Source organism: Alternaria conjuncta, assembly GCF_024043145.1.
Source record: "Alternaria conjuncta strain BMP 0040 chromosome Unknown scaffold_2, whole genome shotgun sequence".
Classification (NCBI taxonomy): domain Eukaryota; kingdom Fungi; phylum Ascomycota; class Dothideomycetes; order Pleosporales; family Pleosporaceae; genus Alternaria; species Alternaria conjuncta.
Window position 1 is genome coordinate 819,258 of NW_026250091.1, and position 26,393 is coordinate 845,650.

Below are 26,393 nucleotides of genomic sequence, written 5' to 3' on the forward strand. Positions count from 1 at the left end.
AGCTGCAACATCTTCGATTGCTTTTTCAATAAACGAGATTTTACTTTGCAGTGGATAGGCTTCCGTTCAAGGTAGCTCACCAAATTCTTCGGATCCTGACCCTACAAAGAACAACTTCAAATCAAGATACTGTGTATCCGCTTCCGGAAGGAACCTTCGGTACGATAATTGACTGTCTCAACCAATGAGATATCTACAGTTCTAACAGATGTGAGAGTCAGGATCAAAGGAGTACTTTCAGCCTTTAGGCTATCAGCATCATCCACCGCAGCCATGACTGCAGCACTAGACCCCGGCGAACAACATACCCAATTCGTCGATTGGGCCAAATCCAACGGCGTTGAAATCGATGGAATAGCCCCAGCACGCTTCAGCGGTCGAGGAATGGGCATCGTAGCCGCAAAAGATATCAAAGTCAGTCCAACCCACCAAAGCTACCCCCAACTCAAACCCCTCAACTAAATCATCAAGAAAGGGGACAAGTTAGTCCACGTCTCCAACAAATCTCTCGTCCATGTGGCCCTCCCTTCAATTCAAGCCTTCAAGCTTCCCGAAAACGCCACCGTCCATGGAAAACTCGCCGCCTCCCTCTCTCTATGGTACAGCGGCCAGGAACCACACGGCTACCAACTCTGGCAAGACGTCTGGCCCACACAACAAGACTTCGCATCAACCATGCCATTCCACTACCCCGCATCACTCCAGTCCCTCCTACCACCAGCCTGCAAAACGCTCCTCACGAAACAACGCTCCAACCTAGAAAAAGACTGGTCAACACTCTCACCACACCTTCCTCCCGCCATCACAAAGTCCCTCTACACATACACCTGGCTGATAGTAAACACCCGAACCTTTTACTGGGAATACCCAGACCTGCCCAACGCCCACCCCAGCCTACCCAAACGACGTGCAAAACTAACAGCAGACGACTGCTACTGCATGTGCCCGCTAATCGACTACTTCAACCACTCCGACAACGGATGTCATCCCGAACACAACAGCCACGGTTACTCTGTGACGGCCGACCGATCGTATTCCGCCGGTGAAGAAGTCTTTGTCACGTATGGGTCTCACACAAGCGACTTTCTGCTCGTTGAGTACGGTTTCATCCTTGAGGAAAATGTTCATGATACGCTGCCTTTGGATCACTTGTTGCTGCCTTTGCTGGATAAGCAGCAGGTGGATGCGCTGAAGGAGGATGGCTTTCATGGGGACTACACGTTGTTCGGTGCGGGCAAAGAGGAGATTGTGTGCTATAGGACGCAAGCTGTGCTTCGGTTGTTGGTGCTGGATTCGAGGAGGTATTCGGCTTTTGTGTCGGGGGATGATGATGGAGTTAGGGATCAGGCCAGGCTGAATAAATACCTAGCGGATGTGTTGACTAAGTATTCGAGGGAGATAGTGGATACCTTAGAAGAGGTAGAGCAGCTGGACTTGGGCGAAGGAGGAGATGAGGTTGCGGAAGGCCAGAGGGAGACGGTGGTGAGACGGTGGAAACAGATACGGGGTATCGTCAACAAGGCCATCGATGCACTTGGTTCATAGGAACGTGCGGGGAAGATCAGGTATTTCAGAACGCTTGTGGGTTCAATTCCTCAATCTGTAACATATATGTCATAATCATTGAGCTGTGGATACCAAGAGTTCTACTAAGAAGCCTGTTGACCTTTTACGCTTTCAAGACACGCTACTAAACAAATGTTCACCCATCACCTATGCCACGCTACCCACCACCAATGCTGCAACACCCTCTTCCTCGCTCCTTACATCGATCTTCATGGTCACACCAGTCTTGGCACTGAAGGCCATCCGTACCGTAGCAGCAACCTTGCCACCGGTGATAGTCTTGCCGTAGAGTTTGAGTGTATGGGTTGATGTTGACAAAGCGACATCTGTACCTTCGAGAGGCTGGAGGGATAGAGTCTTGGTGAGTTGCTCGGTTGCATCTGTAACGCGTCAGTCATTCGTTCGTCATTAGGGATAGCTCGCAACTCTATCGACGTACCAGTTATGCTCTTCATGTTACCCAACTGCAGTGTTTCAGTCGCCGAATCGCCATTCGACTGTTCCCAGACATTATCAAAACTGCCTGCATATGCGGGAACAACGTAGTCAGCACCAGTGAGGTACAGATCCTCAACCTGGTACTCATCCGGATACCCATCACCTTCTTCTGGCTCGTTTGTGCTCGGATCGATTTCCTTGCTTGTGAACTTGAGTACGTTGGTAAAGCTGGCGGCGATAAACTGCGACTCGGTCTCCAGGCGCTTGAAAGATACGTAGACTGTACCAGGCTCGTTGGTGACGAGCTTTGGCGCTGGGATGACAAACTCTTCTTCTAATTGCACGTCACCATCGTCTTCCGGTGTAACAACCATCTCAACATCCATCAATACTGTGTCCTCAAGAGTGTTCTTGATGTCGTACTGAATGACAATGTGGTCCTTGAAGATGTGCTTGATGGCAGTGACGACGTATTCGGTCTCGGATTCTGTGAGCTCGACGACATCGCTTGACTTGAGCACGCCGCCGTGCGCAGCCAGTTCTGGAATCTTTTGCAGTTCTGTAGCGTATTTCTGCGCGTTCGATGCTGCGTTTGCGGCAGCATCGGCACCAGCTTTCGAAGGTGCCTTGGTAGCACTGGGTGCTTTGAGTGTTGGAGTAGCGCCTTCAGTTTTCTTGGTAAGGTCTGCCGCATCTGCTTGCTCGCGCGAGACTGTGGGGATTTTGGTGATGTCGAAGGCTGTCTCGAAGGTGTCGCGGGAATCTGAACTGACGTACATGGCCAGCTGGTGCTCAAGAACAGGAAGGGAGAACATGGAGTCGTTACGAATGAAGTTAACGGCCATGTCGTCGTCCTCCTGGTCCATCAAACGAAGACTGAGCGCAGCGCGATCACGGACCTCGTCATCAACATCGTCCAGACACCTTGTGAGGAGGACGTGGACAGACTTCTTGATTTCGGGGTCCTTTTGTCCGACGCCGAACTTGGACAGAGCAGAGGTCGCCGCAGCCCTAACGATCGCATTCTCTAGGACTACGCGGTTGTAGATGTAACGGATGTATTTGGTAGGGTGTGGTGTTGAGGGACCTTCACGTCCAAGTACGAATAGAATCCTGACGGCGAGCTTTGTGAATTCGCAATCCTCGATGAACTCGCAAAGTGTGGCAAGCGCATCTTCCTTGGCCTCAGGTACGAAGCGAATGAGGTCCATGATAGCCTCGACAACGGATCGCTTGAACTCGTAGCCGCCTTCGTCACGCAGAATGCCGCTGAGGAAAGCAAGGAAGCCGGACTGCTTCGCCTTGAACTTCAGTGCCAATGTTCGGACAGCTTCCACAATGGTGACCTTGAACTCGTCGGTGATCTCAGCCATGAAGCCAGTGATCTGCTTCATCAGCCTGTCAACCGAAGACTCGTTGCCCGTTTTGAGGAGTGTGGTAATGGCGAAGGTGGCGATGCTACGGTTCGAGTTGGTGATGAGCGATTCGATATCCTGGTTGCATGAGCGAACGGCGTCCGGCTTGAAGGAGGCCATTTGCGACAGGATGCGGAGGGCGGCGAACTTGGTGACGGCACGAGGAGAGGTGAGGAAGAGCTGCAGGACGTGGACGGCTTGTACGAGCTCGGCATCGGTAACGTCGCGCATGTCGCAGATGGCCTTTGCAGCCTCGAAGTTGACCATCTCCGACTTGTGGCGCAACCAGCCGTCGAGGAGTTGCATCATGGGCTGTAAAAGTTGTTAGTAGACATCTTTCGGTGGAGATGATGTAGCTCACCTTTCGCAGGTTTGGGTCCTCCTCAGCAAGCTTAGCTGCTAATCTGACCAGCAAGACAGTAGCGGCAGGGCTCTTGACGACACCAGCAGCAGAGTATTGCTGCACCATCTTGACCAAGCTCATCCTGTCGCCGGCGCGCATCTGGTATAAGAGACCAATGGCATGGTACTGTGTCATGTAGTTTGTGCTGGCCTGGAGAGTGGTATGTGAGCCCCCTCCAAAGCCTCCCAAGAAACCACCACCTGACTTGCTTCCTGACGCGGCCTCGGCAGCCTCTGACTGCCATCTTCGGACGACATCCTTGGCGACTGGGAGGAGGTGGTACGAGGAGACGAGGGCGGCGGAGGAGACTGAGGGGTTCTTGTCGACTATGCACGTCTTGACGAGACGCTCGATGGCCTGGACGGTGGAGGCGTCGATGACGCGGCAGAGGGCGCGGATGGCGTTGGGGCGGTATACGACGTCGCTGCCGACGGAGGTGTCCTTCATGATCGAGGAAGTGACCATGATGACATCGTCGGCGGAGCCAGCGAGCTCCTTGATGACCAGGTAGACCATCTGGCGGAGCGAGGCATCCTTGTTCTGGAACAGCTTGGAGATGCCAAAGAAGAGGGTCGTGGCTTCCTGGCGTCCCCAGCTCTCGCCGGTGAAGAGCAGCAGCGCCAGCTTGGTCAGGATCACTCTACATTTCCTGGGCGAGATGGGGCTCTGGTTGAATACTCGTGCTGGACAGCGTCAGCGTCCCCCGCCAACCTCTGGCGCATGCGGGAGGTGCCCTACCTTCTTGGAAGACGGACGTCTTGTCGATCTGGGCGACTCCGCCGGCGTCCTCGTGCTTCTTGTCCATGGTGTCGTGGTGCAGCTCCGCGTGCTAGCTCGCGGTGTGTGTATAAACTGGTCCCGCTCTTCCTCCGCCTAACGTGGCCTCTTGCGACGGGGGGTGCAAACGTGTCCAAGTGCGGCCGTGCAATTGGAATTGGTGGGCGAGGAGACGTGGACGGGGCGGGGCGAAGTCGCAGTGGTGTTTGCCTGGCCGTCTGGAATTGGCGACGTTGAAGATGCCCTCGACCAGCGCGAGCAAGTGCACCTGCAGGGATGTCGGCGTGTGGGCTGCTCTTGCATGTTCCAGGGCTTGGCGCTCGGAATGCGCAACTCAATGCGGTGCGGGTATTCAAGGCTCTGCCGCGCAAGATATACCCAACACCTCCATTCACTCACTATCCTTCTCTCTTTTTGTACGCTTACACATACGACCATGGCAGCCTCAATTCCACGATCGCGATGTCTCTTCTCCTCGTCCACATTGAAAGCTGTCCCTCGCTCAAGGACGCCGCTTAGAACTTTTGCCACGACCTCCGACACGCCGCAGACCGCAGTACCAGAAGCCCCCACAAAGCGGTCACGACCACCGACGTCCTTCAGCGATACACTGAATGCCGGTCCATCGTTTGGCGATTTCGTCAACCCCGAGGCACCCCTCTCCCCGGCAGAAGCATATGAGATCAAGACGGTGCAGGTGGGCCCGGAAGGCCGCAAGAAGACCATCACACGACTTCCAGAGTGGCTGAGGACGCCGATACCCTCAAACGCAAATCAGAACTACAAGCAGATCAAGAAAGACCTGCGCGGGCTGAATCTAGCCACAGTCTGTGAAGAAGCAAGATGTCCCAATATCTCAGACTGCTGGGGCGGAAGTTCCAAGAGTGCGGCAACAGCGACCATAATGCTCATGGGAGACACATGCACACGAGGCTGCCGGTTCTGCGCCGTAAAGACATCCAAAGCACCTCCACCACTGGATCCCCACGAACCCGAGAACACCGCTGAAGCGCTGCGGAGGTGGGGGCTGGGCTACGTCGTCATCACCGTGGTTGATCGCGATGATCTCGTGGATTCCGGAGCGCATCACATTGCCGAAACCATTATGAAGATCAAGCAAAAGAACCCAACGCAACTTGTTGAACTGCTGGGTGGAGATTACGGAGGCAATCTGGAGATGGCCAAGGTAGTCGCACGGAGTGGTGTCGATGTCTTTGCGCACAACATCGAAACAACCGAGCGCCTCACACCGTTTGTCCGCGACAGGAGAGCCAAGTTCAGGCAGAGTCTGGATGTGTTGAGATCAGCCAAGGAGGCGCGCCCTGAGCTCATCACCAAGACCAGCATGATGCTGGGCTTGGGCGAGACGGATGAGGACCTCTGGCATGCGTTGAGGGGTACGTTCATACAACCTGATGTACCATGAGACTAAACTAACGTGTACACAGAACTCCGCGCAAACAACGTCGACGTCGTAACCTTTGGCCAATACATGCGCCCCACCAAGCGCCACATGGCCGTCCACGACTACGTCACACCCGACAAATTCGAACTCTGGCGCCAGCGCGCCCTCGACATGGGTTTCCTATACTGCGCATCTGGCCCACTCGTACGTTCAAGTTACAAAGCCGGTGAGGCCTTTATCGAGAACGTACTGAAGAAGCGGAGGATGGGCAACGCAGGAAACAGCGAAGTCGCAGATCTCAGTGTCGCAGAAGAGACTAGCAAGACGTTGTAAATATGTAGATGTATGGAGATTCATGGGAATAAGTCATCGCTTTCATGCGACTTCGGGATTACCTCAACTCGATCCTGAGTAGAAGTCTGCTTCAACCAGGCTGTCCAGTGTACAACACCTCTTCTGACCACATAAACTGTTTGACAGCATTTAATTCACGCGACGCCTCAACAAGCGTCGAGAAACAAGGCGTCTTTGCGCTTCTTATGATCAACACTACAAACGATTGGCAAGGAAGGAAAATTTCATACGCGTATATATGTATAGACCATGACAACAGGTCTCTTGTGTAACAACACACACCTCCCCAACCTCCCAGACGCCGTTTGGCGAAACATCGCGCGGAAGAAAAAGTAAACGACCGTCATATGTACAGAAAGGATCCCTGCGTGTACACCCAACCAAAAAGTACAACTAGTCCCGAGAAAAACAAATACAGTCCCCACTAAGACATCGCCTAGCGCCTGACAATCTTCCGACAACGTCCATGCCTCAAGATCGACTAGACAACGCAGGTGTGCGCCTAGTTGTTCGGCATGCCAGCGCGCAGATTCTCATACTTGCTCACCGGGTAGCTGAGCAGATTCTTGGTTTGATCCAGGGCACCAATACCACCAATGTTCTTGACAAACTATATCGACGTGTCAGCCATTTCCTCTTTCACCAGTCCACACCGAGATAGAAAGCCTGAAATCGAAAATACGTACCGTGGAGATCAAACTCTGGTCACCTTTCTTATCACTCGAACTCTCCCACCACATACCACCCCCCAGTCCTCTCTCTCGGATATACGCGGTCTTCTTGGCGATGACTTGAGGTGTGTCGTAGCTAACCATGAACCTTTTGGCTGGGTCGTAGCACCAGCTAGCAATAACGCTGTCGTCGTAATTTTCTTGACAACCAGCAACGGGAAGCTTGCTGTAGTCGAAAACGCCATTTTCCCAGGTACCGGGGCCGATACCCGAGAAAGGCTTCCCGGGCCCATCGGTGTTTTCGAAAGAGCGGCCGTAAAGGGGCATGCCTAGGACGATGTTGTTAGGGTTGATACCCGCAGCGATGTAGTCATCAACTGCCTTCTTCGTACTAAAGGGGGTACTGGTGGGATTGGAAGAGGAGGGGTTCACGTTGGCCTGGTGGCCGGCATTGGCGTCCCAGGATCCGGCGTAGTCGTAGGCCATCTGGACTTGGTGTTAGCAGTCAGTGTGACTTGATGAATCAAAAGTACTGACCAAGTTCCAGAAGTCAAGATACTGGTCCATTGCCTTCAGCTTCATTTTGTTGTAATTCGTGGGACCTGCGGGTGAAGCAACGGTGAGGAGTAACTTCTGACCGGGCGCATGGTTCTTAGAGTATTCAGTAAGAGCGCGACGAGTCTCCTGTAGAAGTAGAACCATGTCTTCTGCCTGCGCATCATTGGTAGGATATTCCCAATCGATGTCGAGCCCATCGAAACCAACATCCTGTAAGATCTGAACGGCGCTGCTCGCGAATCTGGCTCGACCTTCTGGGGTCGACGCAGGCTGGGCGAAGTGGGCAGAGTAAGTCCAGCCACCGATCGATAGGAGTACCTTCAACTTGGGGTTGCTCTTCTTCTGAAGATACAACTGCTTGGCGCATCCATACATGTTGGTACCCACATCGTTCCACGAGTCAGTCGCATAATGCTTTTCAGTGTCAGACCAGGAATCCGTCAAGAAGACTTCGCCGGTATCCCGAACATCGGCAAAGGCATAGAGAACATGGGTGAGCTCTTGTGCAGGAAGGTCTTGAGGATTGAAGTTGCGACCATAAATAGCCTGCAAGTAATGTTAAATGTAGATCTTCCGCATTTGGACCAGCCGACATACCCAATTGACAAAGTAAGCAACGTTCTTGTAACCTGATGCGTTTGAAATAGTAGTCATGGTGTCGTTGGTACCACGCGGAATTGCGATGGCTTGTACAAAGGTGGAGATCGAGAGTAATGATGTTACTCCCGCGAGCATGTTGGCGGCGCGCATCCTTATGATGTCGCTAGTGGCGCGCTATGCTGTGCTACGTGGCTGTGGCGCGGGCTAGTGCAGGTACGAACTCGGCTTGAATTGAGTGCCGAAAGCTCAAGTGTGTAGTGAAATCGAGAAAAGTATGATTTGCGACGTTGCTATCCGGCCAAAGAACGTATATTTATATCTCAAAGAATAACTGAAGATAAGCTATGGCGAAGGCGAGTCGACTGAAGGTGTGTGTGAAAAAGCGTAAAGGAGGGTCACTCGACCATGCAACGGCCAAGGAGCGAGGGAGGAGCAGTTAGCGAATGCTACGAAAGTTCTCTGAAAGGAATGTGACAGTGGAAGAGAGAAGGAGGTCCTAAAAGCTAGCAGAGACCCAGGTCTCAAGGGTACATATCTTCGTCCACGCGCGCCTATCATGCTGCAAGCGCAGCATGGGCAGCAAGGCTGTTTGCACATACATATTTGACAAGATACGTCAGTTCCAAGATCTAGAAGCCTTATGGAGTGTGCCCTTGATCGACCAGGTACAGACGGCTACGATCTGGGAACGACGGTTAAAGGCCTCTAGGACAGACTGCTTGAAGCTCTGACTAGTCGAGTTGGAGACAAGAGCGACAAGAGAATTTGGACACTCGGTACATGAATGCACTTGGCATCTCCATCGGATATAGAACGCATGGCTCCAATGATAGCGGCAGTGCGATTTCGGTGCACTTCTCCATACTCCTCTAGTGAATAATGTGGAACGGAACGACAGCTCATTAGTCGCTCAGAAAGGACGTTTGGAAGTTGCTCGGGTAGTAAGTGGCTTCAAGGTTCTCGTTGCGATGGCGTTCCTTGGAAAGTGTGTAGTGTAAAGCTCTCATACTGCTCGTTGGACCGTTTCGGGGTGTTAGGATGTGTAACGTCAAAATACAACATAACCATCAGATTGCTCTGTGATCCCATACCGCTTGCTACACGCCTCTTTCAAAACGGCATACTTTCGCTGGGTAGTCCACGGGTGAAACCATGCATAGGCACATGAAGACATAATCCCAGTGTCGAGTGGAAAGCGAGCGCAGGAGATATGATGGTGTACTCGAGTAGGGTGCATGCGGTAGATACCACCTGAGCCGGGATGGGAAATTAGGTGTTTGCACTACAGACGGTGTGGACGGAGGATTCGAGCTTTAGGCTGTAGGAGACTATGGTCAGTTCAGGTTGAGTATTCCGTCGGTGATGTTATGTCTCCACTTCTTGCGTGCACACGCGTGTCAAGTCGCCGGACATTGTAGTCGCTTAGGCCGAGTAAAGATACTGTGAGAAGTGCAATAGCGCCAGGTGGAAATATATGGTGAGTTGACCGCAGCGTATCGTAGAGACGGAGCGGGGACTGAAGCCGCACGAGGGAAGGGTGCTTGACGGGAAGGATGGCATGCGGGACGGACGGGTGGCCGCATTAAGCCGCGGTGCATACGCGAGGTATGAGCAGATACAGAAGGAAACCCGGCCTGTATGCAGCGACCTTGTAGTTTGCCAATCTGCGAAGAGATAGGCGTCAAGCGCTCCGAATAAGCCCTTTCTCGACACATTTTTGCGTGCAATCAGAACGATTTACCCACGTTCGTGCACTTGTGATTAGAGACACGCGGTGCTTTGCTGGGGTTGTTGCAGATCAGAGAAGCGCTATAGCGATAGTACGGCCCATGTCTTGATAACGAGTTAGAGCTGCCGGGGTCAGTACGCACGTCGCGATGCATCATGGCTGCGACTGTAACCTCGGAAGCAGGATGGCCAGGCCGCTGCCCGCCGAGCCGATCCCCCACGGATGGCAGGGCTGAGTGCCCGGCGCACATGAGTATGTAGTGACGGCGAATAGAAAGCGTGAGTTGGAGCGTGGAGTGTGTAGAGATGGTGATAGTTGATGAGAAAGAAGCGTGGTCGTTCAAAAGGCGGAAAGATGGCTCGTGTGACCAGTCGTTCAAGTGGCGTGGCCAGTGCACGTTCAGCCTCCCACTGCACTGTAGTATCTTCACACCACTCCAAGATGACAGCTCGACGGAACCAGGTCAATGAAACGCCAACCATTTGCATACATGAAAGCAGGTTGCGGGCTCACGCATTCAGAGGTAAACATGCGCCGCACGTGTGCCGTTCTTAAGATGGAAAGGGTTGATGCAAACGATGAAGATAAACGACTTGCTATCAAAGGGTATCATAACAACAATAAACGCCATGCTTAGCATATCGGAGACCACCAGACCTTCGTAGGGACCGTGGATCTGGTGAGAAACTCTCTTATTCACGCCCGTAGTCTCCGGACCAAGCCATTTAGAGGCCCCACGGCCTTTCTGCTCAAGACGGCATTTCTCGCCCCATCTCTTGTTCTACACACGGCTCTCTCGACCCTGCCGTCTTTGGTAATGGCCATGACTGCTGTCCGCCTGTCGGACCAGACAACGGTAACCTGCCTAATCGCCGCATCCGCTTCGATGTCCAATATGCGTGCGCTCCCGAGATCGGCATCCTCCTGCTCGATATCCGAACTGGCCTCGTCGTCGCTCACAAAAGCGTTTAGAATCTTTCCATTGGATGTGAAGCTGTCGTCTTCACTATCCTGTCTCGATTGTGCCAGACCAGCATCCTTCCGTAGTTCTTCCACCGCGTTGACGCGCAGATGCCAGCTCACGAGTTCCTTCCTCAGCAGTCTTCCAAATCGCACGAGGTCTTGCTCTGGATCGTTCTCTTCGTCTTTGCCGCCTGCAGGTAGCCACTTGTCTGACAGGTGCTGCAGAGGTATACATGGTGGAACCGTGTGCTTGTGTATTCTCATGATTCTCTTGTCGTTTTTTTGTTTGACGCTGAGCAAGACATGGTACGTCTCGACGAATCTGCCTCCCAGTGCTACGTCTATGCTGACGCCGAGGATGTTGCCGTCGTTCAGCGCATGCGGGTCGGGATCTTTGACTTTGTATGCAGTCACGCCGGCGCAGGCGCGGTAGATGTTTTCGAGGTTGCGTTTCGACTGCCGTGTGATGACATCATTGGCATCATTCGCGGGTTTGTTGTTTGTGGTGGTGCTTTGGAGGCGCGCTGCGAGGTGGGGTTGCGACAGCAGGACGGAGGATAGGTTCGCACGGTGGGCACGGAGTGTTGCTAGTCGGGTATGGAGATCGCTAATGTCTTCGTCGAGCTGTTCGGTAGTCTCCATGGTGAAGCAGTGGATTGTCACGGAGGCGCATCGATGTCCAGGTCGAAACGCGTAGAGCGCGCTAACACGTGACTAAGCGTCGAGCAGGGGTGGCCGGAGGTGGGATGGAAGCCCGCGACCCGCCTAGTGCTCCGCCCTCGAGCTCGAGACTAGAGGACACGGTTCCGTATCCGCCCAGGCATTCAGAGCCAGTGGCCATCGTTACTGCATACTGTTACCCGGCTACTAACACGTTTCTTGTCATTCACTAGTCGCTCTCTAAACATCCGTCGCAACCCAGAGTTTGCGTCTTCTTTCCTACGCTTCGCCAATCTCAGTCCCGGACTTCAGCCACCTATCACCCGCGCGACTCCTATTACCTACCCACTTGTCCAACTCCACCACCAAAACCCCTCCTCATCGGACGCACGCCACCGACGCACCCAAATGAGCAAACGCGCCTCGCGATCCAAGAACCGCGGCTCTGTACTACGTGAGCAGAGCTCCACCGACTCACTGCAGGAGAAGAAGAACGGAAATGCAAATTCCACGGCCATGAACAGCGCCATGTTGGAACATCGGCGCAAGCATTCGTCCTTTGACAGCAATTCGCCATCGAGCCAGGCTGCATCCCTCATGGGCAACTCCAACTTTTCGCTCGATGACGATGTGCCCAAGCTGGGCCAAGAAGACGAAGGGACGTCCAAAGGCTTCTTCGAGCTGTCCAAGAAGGACCAGAGCAACTTCCTCCTCCTCGTGCTGTTGTACTTCCTTCAGGGCATACCCATGGGCCTGGCACACGGCTCTGTGCCATTCCTGCTCAAACACAACGTGTCCTACGCTGCCATTGGTGTCTTCTCGCTCGCAGCCTACCCGTACTCGCTCAAACTTCTATGGAGTCCAATCGTGGACGCGGTATGGTCACCAAAAGTCGGACGCCGGAAGAGTTGGATCTTACCCATTCAGACCATTTCTGGCTTCTCCATGATCTGGCTGGGCAAGAACATCAACCGCATGATGAAGGAGGCGGGCGAGACCGACAGCGGGGTTTGGACTTTCACATGGTGGTGGTTTGCACTCGTATTCCTTTGCGCCACTCAGGACATCGCCGTGGATGGTAAGACATTGCAACTCCCAAGACTGATATGCGCAAAGCTAATTGCGAATAGGCTGGGCGCTGACCCTTCTCTCAAAGGAGAACCTCGCATACGCATCGACTGCGCAAACCGTCGGCCTGACCGCAGGCCAGTTCCTTTCCTACACCGTCTTCCTCGCCTTCAACTCCAAAGACTTCGCGAACAAGTGGTTCCGGAGCACTCCTGCAGACACCGGCATCATGGAACTTGATGGCTACTTGAGCTTCTGGGGGTGGGCATACCTGATAGTCACTCTTGGACTGGCAGTCATGAAGCGCGAAGACCGCGATAAGAACGGCGATGGCATCAGCGAGGTTTACCGCACCATGTGGGGCATCTTGAAGTTGAAGAACATTCAAAGCTTCATCATCATCCACCTCATCGCCAAGATCGGGTTCCAAGCCAACGATGCTGTCACAAGTCTGAAGCTCCTAGACAAGGGCCTCAAGCAGGAGCAGCTGTCTCTCGTCATTCTTGTAGACTTTCCCGTCGAGGTCTTCCTGGGCTACTATATCGGAAAATGGTGCCAGACCTACCCGCCGATGCACATCTGGTGTTGGTCCTTCATCGGCCGCCTGGTGGCTGCTGGGTTCGCACAGTTTGTCGTGTCCATCTTCCCGGCTGGAGGAGCATCGTCTGGTTTCCTGATGCTGGTCATCGCTGAGCATGTGCTGTCGACCTTTATGAATACGGTCATGTTCGTCGCAGTCAGCGCGTTTCACGCAAAGATCTCTGATCCGCTCATCGGCGGTACCTACATGACGCTGCTCGCTACGTAAGTTCCATTCCCCTGCTCTCTCTACGTATTATTAACAATAGTATAGCGTCTCAAACCTTGGCGGTACATTCCCACGCTACTTTGTCCTCAAAGCCGTCGACATGTTCACTTCGGCAACCTGCATACCACCTGCGGATGTTCCCAAGGCAGATCTTTTGAAGGGGCCACTTATTACACAGGCCTTCTCTTGCTCGCTAGAGGCAGAGAAGCATCGCTGCCAGGCAGGCGGGGGTGTATGCAACGTCACGAGTGACGGATACTACATTGTGAATATTCTGTGTATTGTGATCGGTGTAGTGACGTTCTGGGGCTACATCAAACCTGCCGTTATGCGCATACAGGCGTTGCCGCTAAGGGCATGGAGGATCGCTGGATAGGTAGATGACCTACGAAGTGTACGATATAGATGCAAAGCTTGAATTTAGATGAAGGCACATTGCGCGGCTATAGGCTGCTAATCAAAAACTTTTGACCCAGAAACATGGCAAGAATCCGTCTCCAAGCCGCTTGCGCACGTATGTGCCGCGCTCGCGCGTTCTCCCGTGACCAGGCGTGCTGATCGGCCAATAGTGGGTGGCCTGATGCACCAGTGTAAGCCACGCCGTCTGGAGCGCATGCAGGTACGTTTGCGCCGCAGTACATGTCTCAGACCGCTCAAAGAAGGATCAGACTATGCAAGGGTTTGCTCACAAACCACCTGCAACAGTTGGGTGGTTATGGCTTGAGATTATTGGGTAAAAGAACTTTAGCGGCTTGCAGTTGTCAGTCATCAGATGGTCTGGGACCGTTCTGTAAGCAGGCCGAGCCTCGACTCAGCATGCCGAAGACGCCGATAGAAGGACATGTTAGCTGGTGCGATATGTCAGGCCATGTGTAACGGCTGCGGCCCGGGGTGAACTAGCAAAGCTTTGAGGGATCAGATGCCTGCGCCTTCTCCGAGAATCTCGCAAACCCCCGAAGTCGCCGAAGACACGCTGTGCCAGCTAGAGTAGCCTCATACCTCGGAAACGTGCACAAGGCGTCGACGCTTACCTTCCTGCGGCTAGTCGCCCTCGACATCGCGTTTTGACATCTGTCGCAAATTGTCTGCTGATCTTGAACACTCTTCTACCTCTATTCCTATTCGCCTGACGTGTCGCGCCCTTTTCCGTCCCTCGCAGCATAAACCTACCTAGTCCGACACCTTGATCGACGTCCGACTTTACATCAACCCCAAAGTCTACCGCAGCCGTTGGACTTCCAAGGGCCCAGCCAATCCCTTACCTACGCCAATCCCGCCGACGTGTAACACTGATAACGAGTCCCTGCGAATTGTCTTATCTCGAATCCTACGAACAGTGTTGATACCGCCTTTATCGCCAATCTTGTCGCGTCGTCCTTCTGTATTGTACAGACAATCGCAATGGCTTTTACAGCGTACCAACCTAAGGCGCGGGTCCAGAAGCCCGCGCCTCATTTCTCTGGCACTGCAGTCGTCGATGGCACATTTGAAGGTATGCGACTGTTTACCGTCTTGCACCTTTCTCCTTCCTTCACCCATTCGATTGCCCATCAGTCAGAACAACGTACTGACAACTCGTAGACCTCAGCTTAACAGCCTATACATCCACCAAGCAATGGCTCGTCCTCGGTTTCGTCCCCATGGCCTGGACTTTCGTTTGCCCGACCGAGATCCTTGCCTTTAGTGAACGCGCATCCGATTTCGCTGCCCGTGGCGCCAGCGTCGTCTTCTCCAGCACAGACAGCGAGTATAGCTTGCTTGCTTGGACAAACGCAAGCAAGAAGGAAGGAGGCCTGGGCAAAATCAATATTCCTCTGCTGAGCGACAAGAACCACAGCATTGCAAAGGACTACGGTGTGCTGATCGAAGAGGAGGGGATTGCGTTGCGAGGTCTGTTCTTGATCGACCCGAACGGCATCGTACGACAGATCACCATCAACGACCTTCCTGTTGGAAGATCGGTCGACGAGACTCTTCGCCTGATCGATGCCTTCCAATTTACCGACAAATACGGCGAGGTACGTTGCTTACTATTCCCATGCACCCCCAAGTACGCTATATGCTAACATAGTTTCACTAGGTCTGCCCTGCTAACTGGAACCCTGGTGACGAAACCATCAAAGCGACCCCCGCAGGCAACAAGGAATACCTCGAGAAGCTCCATACTGACACCAAGATGTCTGACGTCGCCGCAAAGACAAACGGTACGGCTTCTTCGGCGCGTTGATAATGGCCGGCCAGACCTCAATGTTTCTGAAACAGTGTGCTGATCTTCCTTCTTCCAGGAACTGCATGAAATGCAGATGTTTTGGCGTGCTTTGATCCTGCGATATTAGCATATGCGTCTCGTCTTTCATCTATGATTAGTTGCATTGATCGGCGTTGTTCTGCCGCTGTCGCGTTGGTTTTCTGGCTGCGGTCTTCGGCTCAGCTACGCCCATCATACCAATAGAATCCACAACATACAATGTTCAAAACTTTAAATCAAATGCTGCCTTGAACCTGATGGCACTGCGTGTATCGTGGACTTAGTTCGAAAGACTGTGATATTCGCCCCTTGATTTGCTACGTATCTCTAATTCCTACAGGAGCCCACATATAACTTTAGCAATATGAAAAAGCCCCCAGAAATTCTGTAAAATAATACAGTCGCAAGCGTGTCGCGACATTGCGAAGGATGCGCGTTAGCTTCCGCTTGGCGCTACGGAAACAACGCGACGCCACGGATCTGTACCTCTTTCGACATAGCCCACAAGAAGGGCCTCCAATCATGGAGCCACGCCTGAATACGCTACTGGACATCTCGAACCAAAGCAGCATGTCATACTTCACAGAGCCATCGAACATGAGCTCACCTGGCTCGCAACGAACATCACATCACATTAGTCACAGCTTCGTACGCCCAAAAGCGCTCATGCTAACGAACGCATCTCCTGAAACTGCTCAGTCGAACGACCTCCGAAGAGACGGACAGGAGAGGCTATATGCCACACGGTCGAGGCCTAGTGCTCCGATAGCACAGGTGTTGAACGATGAGGCGAATGTGCTTGAGGCTGCACAACCCGTGCCAACCACCTTTGCCCCATCAACGACACCCTTCAGTGGACGGCTAGTTGATCTGCTTCTGGATAGCCCGGATCATGCGAGGCAAAGATGGGATCAAGAGCAACAATTTCTTCAGCCCGACAACACAGGATGCAGCCCAGCTGTCATCAAACTTCCGAGGTTACCGCAGCCTCCCAAGCGAACAGCGAAGCGACCTAGAATCCCGCCGTTGCTACAGGGCTTACATCAACCTCCGCCACTGCCGCCTGAGGGCAGGCTCTTCCCACCGATCACTGGGGAAAAGAATGCTTTCGCGGGCGACAGAGGGTATGATGCACGTTTTGAAGAGTCCAGGACCAAGGATGTGGATGAGCATGCCTTTCTCGAGGGGAATGCCATGGACTACAACAGAACTGTTCAAAATGCCGAAACCCCATCATTTCTGCAAGCGTCAGTTCCGCCTGTATCTTCTAGTATAATAGATGTGGCCCATGAGACAGATGTAGCAACAAACGCCTCCAAGGATCCTGAAGCGCTGTTACAGCCCAAGCGTGGAAAGAAGCGGAATAAGTGGTCTGAGCAAGAGACTAAAGATCTGCTTATAGGCGTCAGCAGGTACGGTATAGGCAACTGGAAGAAGATACTACAGGACCAAGACTTTGCATTCAACAATCGCACCGCGGTCGATCTAAAAGACCGCTTTCGTGTATGTTGTCCTGGTGAAGGTCTGAAGCCACGGCAGCCAAAGACGAAGGGGAAAGAGAAGATAAGCTTGGTTGAGACACCGCCGGATTTGCCAGATCAAGCCATGTACACTCACCAGCATTCTCTTCCTATTACCGAACGCCACTCCGACATCAACCTCATGTCGAATTCTCCCAGCCCGACAGAGAACCAGCAACGTGGAGCTATTCGCAACAAGGCTACTACGCAGCTAGATCTAGCCGAGCTCGGTATCCGCGAACCATTCTCAAAAACCACACGTCGACCACGCCGGGCCTTCAGCGCACGCGATGACGTTAATCTGCTCAAGGGCTTTGAAAAGTACGGGTCTGTATGGCACTCGATGCGCGACGACGAGGATCTAGGGTTTGCAACTCGGCATCCAACAGACCTTCGCGATCGGTTCAGAATCCGGTATCCAGACAAGTACGCCAAAGCAGGATACAAACTCAAAGCAAAAGAGAAGGAACGTACATTGTCAAAACAAGCACAAGAACAAGAGAAACAGGACGATTCTTCGCAACAACCAGACCACAATCCACTCCAGAACCATTCGCACCACGCGAAATCAAGTCACTCGCAGAACGACATTACCCTCTTAGCAAAAGACGTGAATCCCTTCAACATCAACGGACCAACCACAACCATGCCATCACATAGTCTAATCTCCAACAACACCACCACCACCACCACCAACAACGTCAATAATCCCAACTCAGCTCTAAAACCCTTCAACCCCTCCTCCTACCTATCGGACCCCCTCCCCACCCTCCCCTTCGACGACCCAGACACCGACCTCACACAAGACATGAGCACCGTTGGCGACGAAAGCCCAATAACACTAAGTCGGAATATTCTCCGTTGGGCGGATGCGAATCCGTCGTCTCTGTACGCCTTGCCCGCTACTTCTGCGGCTTCTGCTTCGGCGTCGACGGGGAATGGGCTTGGTGGTAGTCTTGGTGGTAAGGGGGCTGGCGGGGGCGGGTCCGGTGGTGGTGGTGGTGATGGGGGGATGAGTGGGTTTATCGGAGGGGGAGGGGGAGGTCAGCAGCAACAGATGGATAGTGGGAGGGGGATGGTGCTGCCTGAGGCGGATAGTTGGCTATTGGGTGGTGAGAGGGTTCCGACGTATGGGATGTATAGGCATCGATCTTAGCATAGGCTCATATGTCGTACGTGGCAGTGGGGAACGTATTTAGAAGGTCAAATAGCCACCTCATGTTGGCAGGATAGGGACTGCTCGATACAACGACAAACTTCAGTAAAATTTTCCAATTCGGTATTCTTGAGAGCTCAATTGCAAACGTATCCATCCTGTCTACATGACCATGCCCTCTGCCCACATAAACCCCGGGTATCACTCGTTCCCAACCGACCATGTATCAAACCCACTATCTCGCAGTCTGGCAAATACTAATAGCAAATTCTCGGAAGTCTCCTCTAGTAGCCTCTTCCACATCCTCCTCAACCATACGGCCATACTTCTCCTCGTATTCTGCTTTGACTCTAAGAAGATGCTGCCGATCCCAATGTAATCTCACAAGACGCGAGATGAGTAGTTCGACTCGTTGTTGGCGTTCATGCTTGCTGGATGTTGCTTCGCGCGAGGACAGGCGACTGTTGGAAGAGCGGCCGTCGTTTGCGGGCTCCATTAGGTCGACGAGAGCGTGGTGGAGGAGCATGGCATCTCTTGCAGGACGGTTGACTAGGACGCGTTGTTAGTATATATCCAAGACCTGGGAGTAATGGGGCAAACACTTACTGACGCCATTGAGAATGTGCGCAATGACTTCACCGACCAAATTGTTGCTCTTCTTGAGAGCGTCTCTCGCGAAATTGCCTTGGTACTTTCTTTCATATGTCCTCAGCACCTCGCGCAGATGTGCGTCACTTCGCATGATGACAATACTGAGCATGGCACTTTCTCCGCCTTCCCTGGCTCGGATGGCTTTGTATAGGGTATCGACATCGCGATTGCGATATTCCACCGGCCATACATCGCTTTCTTCCTGCCGATTGGCTTCCAGTGCCATCAGCACAGCTTTACGGAATTTGTCGGCTTTGAGCTCCTTGTCCATGCAGCGGATGAGGGAATCGCCGTAGCGCTTGTCTTTGAATGAATCTTTGATCTCGCGAATCTCGTGGTTTTGTCGACCCATCAGCGATTCGATAAGGAGCTCTCTCTTCGCCGAGTTGGACTGGTACCAGTAGTTTGCCCAATAGCCCTCGCCTTCGTATTTGCCTAGGGCCGTCACGTAGGCAATTTTGCCAAAGTTACCGTTGGTCTTCAACTTGATGTGCTTGGCGATGTTGATACCCCTGCCTTGTACCTTGCAGTGTCGCTTGTACTCGGCTCGCAACTCGAGCATCTGGTCGTGTGTGAGGATTGGGAGGATTTCGCATATAGTCTCCACATCTGGCGTTCGCGCCGCCAGTGCGTCGACAAGGGCTAGAGCGTCATCAGTGGCATCGTATATTCTCGCTTTCCGTTTCTCCCTTTCGGGGAGGCGCTCGTCGCGGCCATATGCGGCCATTGCCAGCTTGTCGGTATGTCTGGAGGACCTTGAAGGGCTGGGCGTTCGTCGCGAGGAGGTGGAATGAGCACGGCGGCGGCGGCCATGCCCAGACTCACGAGGGGAGAGAGTATCGAGAGGAGGCAGATGGTCGAGATCGTCATCTAGCATCAGCGCCTGAGGCATAGGGCTGATGGACTGGTACGTTCCATGGTACGCTTCGAGCAGAGGACTCGGCGGCGGTAGTCCGGAGGGGAATCCCCCAGGCATGCCTCCCGGAATGATAGTTTGTATATCGGGTCTGTTCCCGCTGACGGACAGCCTATCCATGCGCAGCCCATCCGGCCTGTCGCCTGCGCCAAGGTGACCTTGTGGACGCATCTCTACTACATTACGGCCGTCGTGTGTGCTCATTGGCCCCGAGTAGGAAGCAGCGCGGTGATGGTCAGGGCGCGGCGAGTGGCTGCCCATGGGAGGAGGCGGATAGAAGGACTGGTCGGCTGGGGGCGGCTGAGGAGCCAGTGGCATGGTCGCATACTGAGATGGCGATGGAGGGGCCTGTGATGCGTACGGGGACTGCGGTGGCGGCGCATGCGATGCATACTGAGGCTGCGATGGGGGTGCTTGCGACGCATACTGCGATTGTGAGGAAGGAGCCTGCGGCACGGCTGTGTACTGGAGTTGGGGCGTCGGGGGGTAGGAAGGGCTTATGGGCTGGGAGTTGTGCCGCACGACTGGCGGCGGCTGGTTGTTGCTGCCCACAGGTTTCGCGGTATACTGGATGTTCGTGGGCGGACTCGCATACTGGAAAGCGCCGTTGGTCTTCGCTGTCGCCGTCGGGGTGCGCGTGGGCGCGTTGTGGGATGCCGACGTTGCGGTATAGGCAAAGCCTTGGGCGGTCGGCGCATACTGGACGTTGCCCGGCTGCGCATACGCGACGCCCGCCGAGTTGGCTGCCGTGGTGGCAGGATGGGCGAACGAGGCGGACTGGGTATACCCTGGTCTCTCGTGGGGAGGGAGATCGGTGTAGTTCCCCATGGTAATGGGTTCGCTGGCTGGTCTGGTCGCCATTTCTCAGTTCAAGTCCCGCAATGTCTGTCGCAGACATCTGGCAGACGCATTTCGCGCAGTACTCACGTCGCATATTGCTGACCCGGCTGCCTAATCTCATACTGCGGGGTTGCAGCGCCGCTGTCAGCTGCACCTCGAGGTCGCTGAGGCTCGCGCCCGTCACGGCTGCGTGAGCGCGCACCCTCTCGACCGCGCCCAGGCGATTTGGACCGCGAGCGCCTTGACTTGTCGTCTGGCCGCAAAGACATGGCCTTGATCTTTCACTGCTCAATTGATGAGACTGATGTCAATTCTCGTGGTCGATGTTTACGCGCTGAACAGTTCGGTCCAGTGCACGGCGCCACGAAAATTGCGATGGCTGGAAGCTGCCACACCATTGCCGCTCCTTTCAGCCTCGCTCATGTTTACATTGGGGGCCAAAACCGTTGCTCAATTCGCCAGCTCTCTGGCGCCGGAGATCGGGTAGGCGCCTGCGCATATCGTGGGGCAGCTCCGTAAGGTCTTGTTGTAGCATCACGATGCAAAAGGTGTCGTTGGTCTTGACATGCACGTACGTCGAAAGTGGAGAGGGAGGCTTCCCGACTCCAGCACATCCGTCCGCACTGAATCACAGTCATGATTCTTATCTTGCGTCACAGCGTCAAGCGAGCGCTAGAAACGCCGAAGAACCTCTATCAGAAACTTATGTTGAGCCGCGCCAGCTCCGTAACGCGCCGATATTAACGTCGCCATCGGCGAAGACAGGAACTGTGGGTCTCAACTCACCGCTTCAGCTACCTGACATGGAAATATCGAGCATTCTACGGACGTTACCAGGGAATGCTTGGTACCTTAATGCTTAGCCTATCCGTATGGTGAAAAGATTTCAGCTCGAGCTGAAGTGGTGTATCGGCAGAGCGCCACGATGCATAGATAAACAAACCATGACACCAGCTTATAGGCCGTGACCATCAGCACGAGCCGCGCTGTTCTGGATGTCACTTAAAGCTGAGGTGATACCATTCTCAAAAGTTACAATCGTTACTCGCATCCTACTAGAATCATGGCTGTCATTATTCCACCTCCTAGTAATCTCCAGCCGCAATCTGCAATCCTCCAATTACCAGCAGAAATCAAACACATCATATTTGGATTGTGCTTCGTTGCCGACGCCCCAATAATCGACCCTCAAATCGACAGTCCCAAAACGCGAGATGACAATGCCGTTCGTACGACACCAGGCGCTGCTCTGCTTCAGACATGCCGTAGAACCTACCACGAGATCGACCGCCGTCCACTATTCGCGCAAAACACTTTCCGTTTCTCGAATCTGACCATGATGCGGGCTTTCCTGTGTGCGGTTCCTTTGGAATACAGAACGCGCATCCAGGACATCGAAATTGACTTGCGAGAGTTGAACTCCGATCGCCCTCACATTGCGCGTGAGTGGCTGCAGTACGTTGCGCTAGCAAAGAATGGAGGCTTGCATTCATTGCGCGCTGACGCAGCCGGTCTACGGTGCCTGCGGATCAATCTAGAGGCATGGCCAGTTAGTGAGTACTCTCAATCATACCTTCATGTGAGGCATATACTGACATGGCATTTCAACTTTCAGTTGCCGTAATTCGGAGTGAACTTTGGAACTTTCTTCGAAACATGCTATCGGGGCTCGAGAGCTTGGACAGAGTTGTTGTCACTGGTTCGAGCAGAGGCAAGGCAATGGAACGAAAATTGCCATGGTCGCCAGTTCATTTTGTTGGTGGAGATGACGTTGGAACCCACGACTTGCTTACTCGAATGAACAAGTGCGTCACCAAAACCGGCAGCGACAACGCCGTCAAGTGGCAGCGACAAAACGGCAGATTACAACTCGAAGTAATCTCCAAATCGGGTTTACACGAAAGCGTTGCCGCACAAGGTTTACGAGCTCCACAGAACGAGAGCAGCACAAAACTCTTGCCACCGAGCGGAGAATGTTCCTTCTTTGCCTGCGAGAATCGCCAATCCTATGGAGAAGAGTCCGTGGATAAAACATCTAATCCCAATGCCGCCGAATGATGGGCCTCGCTGGGTCCCACGGACCATAAATCTCATTCTTGTACTTCTGGAGACCGATGAGCCACCAACTGCAGACCCCCATGCTCAGCACAGTGAGGATGACCCCTACGATCGCACCTGCCAAGAATGTACTGCGACCCCCACCTGTCAAGGTGACGAAGAGACCACCCCACGCGCCGGTTACTAGAGTGATGGTCAGGGCGAGATGACCCCACGGAGATCGAGCGCGGAGCTGCCGACGGAAGATTGGGAATAGACCGTATATTTCGATGGAGAAGAGAGTCAACGAGAAGACGTGTGTGGTGGATGGCAGGCGTGATGCAAGAACAGCCGACGCCATCATGGCCGAATTCGTGGATATCGAAGCTGGTAATCTGTAGTCATACAACTTAGCCGTACGTACATCCAAAAGACTAGTGTCGTTCATACTGTGCGCCTGTGCCTGCACTGTAGTCGAAAAAGGCAACGTTCATCATGAGGAGCCATGTGCTCAGCGCCCATATCGAATCGCTTGTCGTAGAGCGCGTAAGTGACTTGAGAATAGGACTGAGTCCAAGCAAAGCCGCATAAATCAGCAACGCGGATTTGGCAGTTGCCAGGCGCTGTTGAGCTCGTCCTGAAAGCGCCGACGATGGTTTCATTGCAGCTTGGTCTGAGTCTGAAGCTGGTGTCGATGCCACATTGGAGACGGTCTCGAATTCCTGTCCCATCCAATGGTCCCATAAGAACCAGGCTAGAACTGTGCACAAAGTAGCCCACCCCACTACTGCGACAGGCGATACTCTGTCGTGGATGATAGCCACAAAACAGCAACAAAAGATGACCACTGTCGCAAGATGCTGCACAATAACCGTGGCATCACCCATCAGCGACCAGAACTCGTAGGGCTGTAATCTTGGATTGCGCTGAAGATGATCAAGAAATGTCGTTTCATCTGTGTAGTTATCGGGAACTGTATACGTCAGACCTGGATCGAGATCCGAGACAGGGGCCTGCGTGAGCACTCACAGGGCTGCTTGAACCACAGGAGTTTCTTGTAATTGCCCTTTGCAGGCCGGTTTACGATTCGCGGTCCGCCCTTTCGCTTCCTGCTGGTAGCGGCGAGTGATGCGCCCGCTGGATCTAGTAGCCGGTTTTGGTACATGTCACGCTTGTTTGGTTTGTTCGCAGGTATGGTTGATGATGAGGAGATAGTTCACATTAGATCTAAGTCGGGGGAACGCGTTACTGCACGTGCGGCCAAATGCGGATAGGCGCGATTATGTCCGAAATTATGTCCGAGCTTTCAGGATATCAAAATCTCGAGTTGTATTATTAACGATTAAGTGTTCTCCAAGCGACCATTATCCTCCTAGGCTTCGGCACAGTTGCGCGACCGGCCTTGACCTTAAAATTGTCCTGTTTCAACACCCTCCCAATCTCCATATAGCTCTCGACCGCGACCCGAATTGGCCCTCTCGCTTCAACTGGTAATTGCTCGATTGCAACCTTGGTTTTCTCATACAAAGAAAACGCGTCCTTAAGAAGACGCTTACGTAGCGTCTCGATCTGTGCGTGGTCCGGTTTCTTCAATACCTCATCGTAACTCAATCCAACCTCAGACAGCCATTCCAAAGGAAGATAAACACGATCTATCTTAGCGTCTACTTGTATATCTCGCGCAATGTTGACGTATTGCAAGGCGACACCCATGCTGTTCCCAGCAGTGACTATGGCACGCTGTTCTTCGGCGGGCAAGGCGCTGGGATACCAGTTGAAGATGAGTTGAATACACATCTGAGCTACAGTGCCCGCTACGCGCTCTGAATACAAGCGCAAATCCTCCGTGCTCTTGATCAGGGGTCCCTTCTCGAAAGCAAGATCCATCTCGAAGCCGCGTAGAAGATCCTCCAGTGGTTGATGCGAGAGTTTAACGGCTGGAAGCTGGAGGAGCGCAGATTGTGTGGCAGCAGGAAAGTCCTCGCGAACTTGGTCATGTACTGTAGACTTGGAAGCAGAATCGCTATACGTATTGTTTAGGAACTTGCGCAGTTTCGCTATCCAGGCCTTGGCTTCATCAGCGGAGGAAGCATTGTCCACCAGATCGTCAGCAACGCGGCAGAAGGAGTAGAGCAGCAGCAGGTCTGCTCGTAATGGTCCGGGGAAAGTTGCGGAGGCCAGGTAGAAACTACGGCTCTTACGCTTGAGACGTTGCACAGCCTCGCTAAGGCCTATAAGGCGGGCATCATCGTACTTGGAGCATGGTGTGAGCAGAGCGCCCATCAGCTTTTTGGGTGATGGAAGCAGGGAGGGCTTCGCAAACATGGCCGGGAACGTGTACAGCACTGCAAGGGCATTGTCAAATGCTAATTGACCAAACACTATGAGGCAGTTGGTGACGAGGAAGAAGAGGGCTTCCTCAACCTCGAGACCGTCCCACAAGTGCACACCATATTTTGTACCTGTGTTGATTACCCATGTTCCTCTGCGCAAGGCTAGGGTGTCGACTATCCAGAGGTAGAGTGTAGGAAGAATAATGGGTATCGCGGTGTTGGTCAGAGGAAGGGCCAGAATGAACTGATAGGCGAGACTCCTAAGTTTAATTAGCAGGAATCCGGGATGCAATAGCGGTTGGCTTACCAGAGCAGCAGCAGGAAGGGGCCGGCCCATATTAGAATGAGTCCAGTATATGTGCCCATGCTGTCATCCTTGATGCAACGCCATCCCCAGGCGATGACACCCAGAAAGAAGACCTGGCCAATACGTTTCGTGTATGCCCATCGGGTGTTGGACGCGCCACGTTCCGGACTTAGATAGACAGGCTGAAAGGTGGGCCGACTGAGGAGAAGGTACAAGACTGATGTATTGTATGTCTGCACGACAAAGAAGAAGACCTCTTCCAGCGGAATATCAAGCAGCTTTGGACCGATAATGACATGGGCGGGGTAGCTCCAGATGCCGGTGCGGATAAGGTAGGAATCCCATGGTATAGTCGAGCCAACGGCAACCTGATGTGTTAGCACGAAGTATGTTGACGAGGATGCGCGTACCAACCACTATCAGATAGACGACCTTGTACACGTCAAGTTTAGTAAAGAAAGGGCGGTATAGCCAAGTGAGCAACACGGCCGGAGGGATCGTGTACTTGAGATGACTAGCCGTCACTGTCAGTCATGTTGGAGTAACGTAGGAGGCGCGTCACGTACACGAGCGCGTAGTCGAAGCCCATGATGGCACCGTGGGAGCAGAAGGGAGTAGCCGGAGAGATGTGCAATCGGCGTCACTCATGGAGCCAATGCGGCAGGGGGAGAGACTAGGCCGCGGCGGGCGTCAGGCACAAGATAATGCGCAAGAGAGGCCATGATGGAGAATATTTGCAACATGGTTGAGACGGCGCTGCTCGGGCGGCTGTGAAGGATGCGCGCTGCCCCAAGCGGCCTAGCGGCCATGCAAGCCTCGACATGACATCACGATTGCCCGGCCGCCATCACGACCAAGGCCGTGGAGCACATGTCAACCGGATACCCGTGGAAGCGGGCAGCCCTGCCATTGTTGCATCATATCATGTCACCAGCTCCTGATCCTGACTCCGTGCCCTGCCCCCCAACGG

At 53.4% G+C, this 26,393-nt stretch overlaps 10 protein-coding genes across 10 annotated transcripts; 5 read left to right on the top strand and 5 right to left on the bottom strand.

Moving 5' to 3' along the window:
- Positions 1-273: 273 nt before the first annotated feature.
- Positions 274-1,545, top strand: J4E85_001381 (uncharacterized protein; the record flags this gene model as incomplete). The annotated part of the gene is made up of 2 exons (XM_051465667.1): positions 274-414; positions 472-1,545. 2 exons carry the CDS (start codon positions 274-276, stop codon positions 1,543-1,545), a joined length of 1,215 nt encoding a protein of 404 aa, XP_051330224.1.
- A 168-nt stretch (positions 1,546-1,713) lies between these two features.
- J4E85_001382 (uncharacterized protein) lies at positions 1,714-4,627 on the bottom strand (the record flags this gene model as incomplete). The annotated part of the gene is made up of 4 exons (XM_051465668.1): positions 1,714-1,946; positions 2,006-3,731; positions 3,781-4,505; positions 4,561-4,627. The coding sequence occupies 4 exons, from the start codon at positions 4,625-4,627 to the stop codon at positions 1,714-1,716; spliced, it is 2,751 nt and encodes a 916-aa protein (XP_051330225.1).
- A 408-nt stretch (positions 4,628-5,035) lies between these two features.
- Positions 5,036-6,337, top strand: J4E85_001383 (uncharacterized protein; the record flags this gene model as incomplete). The annotated part of the gene is made up of 2 exons (XM_051465669.1): positions 5,036-5,996; positions 6,048-6,337. The coding sequence occupies 2 exons, from the start codon at positions 5,036-5,038 to the stop codon at positions 6,335-6,337; spliced, it is 1,251 nt and encodes a 416-aa protein (XP_051330226.1).
- Positions 6,338-6,860: 523 nt separating this feature from the next.
- Positions 6,861-8,322, bottom strand: CHIB1 (Endochitinase B1; the record flags this gene model as incomplete). Its single annotated transcript, XM_051465670.1, has 4 exons — positions 6,861-6,968; positions 7,045-7,515; positions 7,567-8,133; positions 8,185-8,322. The coding sequence occupies 4 exons, from the start codon at positions 8,320-8,322 to the stop codon at positions 6,861-6,863; spliced, it is 1,284 nt and encodes a 427-aa protein (XP_051330227.1).
- Positions 8,323-10,612: 2,290 nt separating this feature from the next.
- Positions 10,613-11,521, bottom strand: J4E85_001385 (uncharacterized protein; the record flags this gene model as incomplete). Its single annotated transcript, XM_051465671.1, has 1 exon — positions 10,613-11,521. One exon carries the CDS (start codon positions 11,519-11,521, stop codon positions 10,613-10,615), a length of 909 nt encoding a protein of 302 aa, XP_051330228.1.
- Positions 11,522-11,947: 426 nt separating this feature from the next.
- J4E85_001386 (uncharacterized protein) lies at positions 11,948-13,791 on the top strand (the record flags this gene model as incomplete). The annotated part of the gene is made up of 3 exons (XM_051465672.1): positions 11,948-12,617; positions 12,670-13,411; positions 13,461-13,791. The coding sequence occupies 3 exons, from the start codon at positions 11,948-11,950 to the stop codon at positions 13,789-13,791; spliced, it is 1,743 nt and encodes a 580-aa protein (XP_051330229.1).
- A 1,025-nt stretch (positions 13,792-14,816) lies between these two features.
- Positions 14,817-15,642, top strand: TSA1B (Peroxiredoxin TSA1-B; the record flags this gene model as incomplete). The annotated part of the gene is made up of 3 exons (XM_051465673.1): positions 14,817-14,907; positions 14,997-15,433; positions 15,496-15,642. 3 exons carry the CDS (start codon positions 14,817-14,819, stop codon positions 15,640-15,642), a joined length of 675 nt encoding a protein of 224 aa, XP_051330230.1.
- Positions 15,643-16,185: 543 nt separating this feature from the next.
- J4E85_001388 (uncharacterized protein) lies at positions 16,186-18,339 on the top strand (the record flags this gene model as incomplete). The annotated part of the gene is made up of 1 exon (XM_051465674.1): positions 16,186-18,339. The coding sequence occupies one exon, from the start codon at positions 16,186-16,188 to the stop codon at positions 18,337-18,339; it is 2,154 nt and encodes a 717-aa protein (XP_051330231.1).
- A 235-nt stretch (positions 18,340-18,574) lies between these two features.
- Positions 18,575-20,734, bottom strand: J4E85_001389 (uncharacterized protein; the record flags this gene model as incomplete). Its single annotated transcript, XM_051465675.1, has 2 exons — positions 18,575-18,888; positions 18,946-20,734. 2 exons carry the CDS (start codon positions 20,732-20,734, stop codon positions 18,575-18,577), a joined length of 2,103 nt encoding a protein of 700 aa, XP_051330232.1.
- A 3,384-nt stretch (positions 20,735-24,118) lies between these two features.
- Positions 24,119-26,012, bottom strand: J4E85_001390 (uncharacterized protein; the record flags this gene model as incomplete). Its single annotated transcript, XM_051465676.1, has 4 exons — positions 24,119-25,376; positions 25,424-25,791; positions 25,838-25,937; positions 25,990-26,012. The coding sequence occupies 4 exons, from the start codon at positions 26,010-26,012 to the stop codon at positions 24,119-24,121; spliced, it is 1,749 nt and encodes a 582-aa protein (XP_051330233.1).
- Positions 26,013-26,393: the final 381 nt, after the last annotated feature.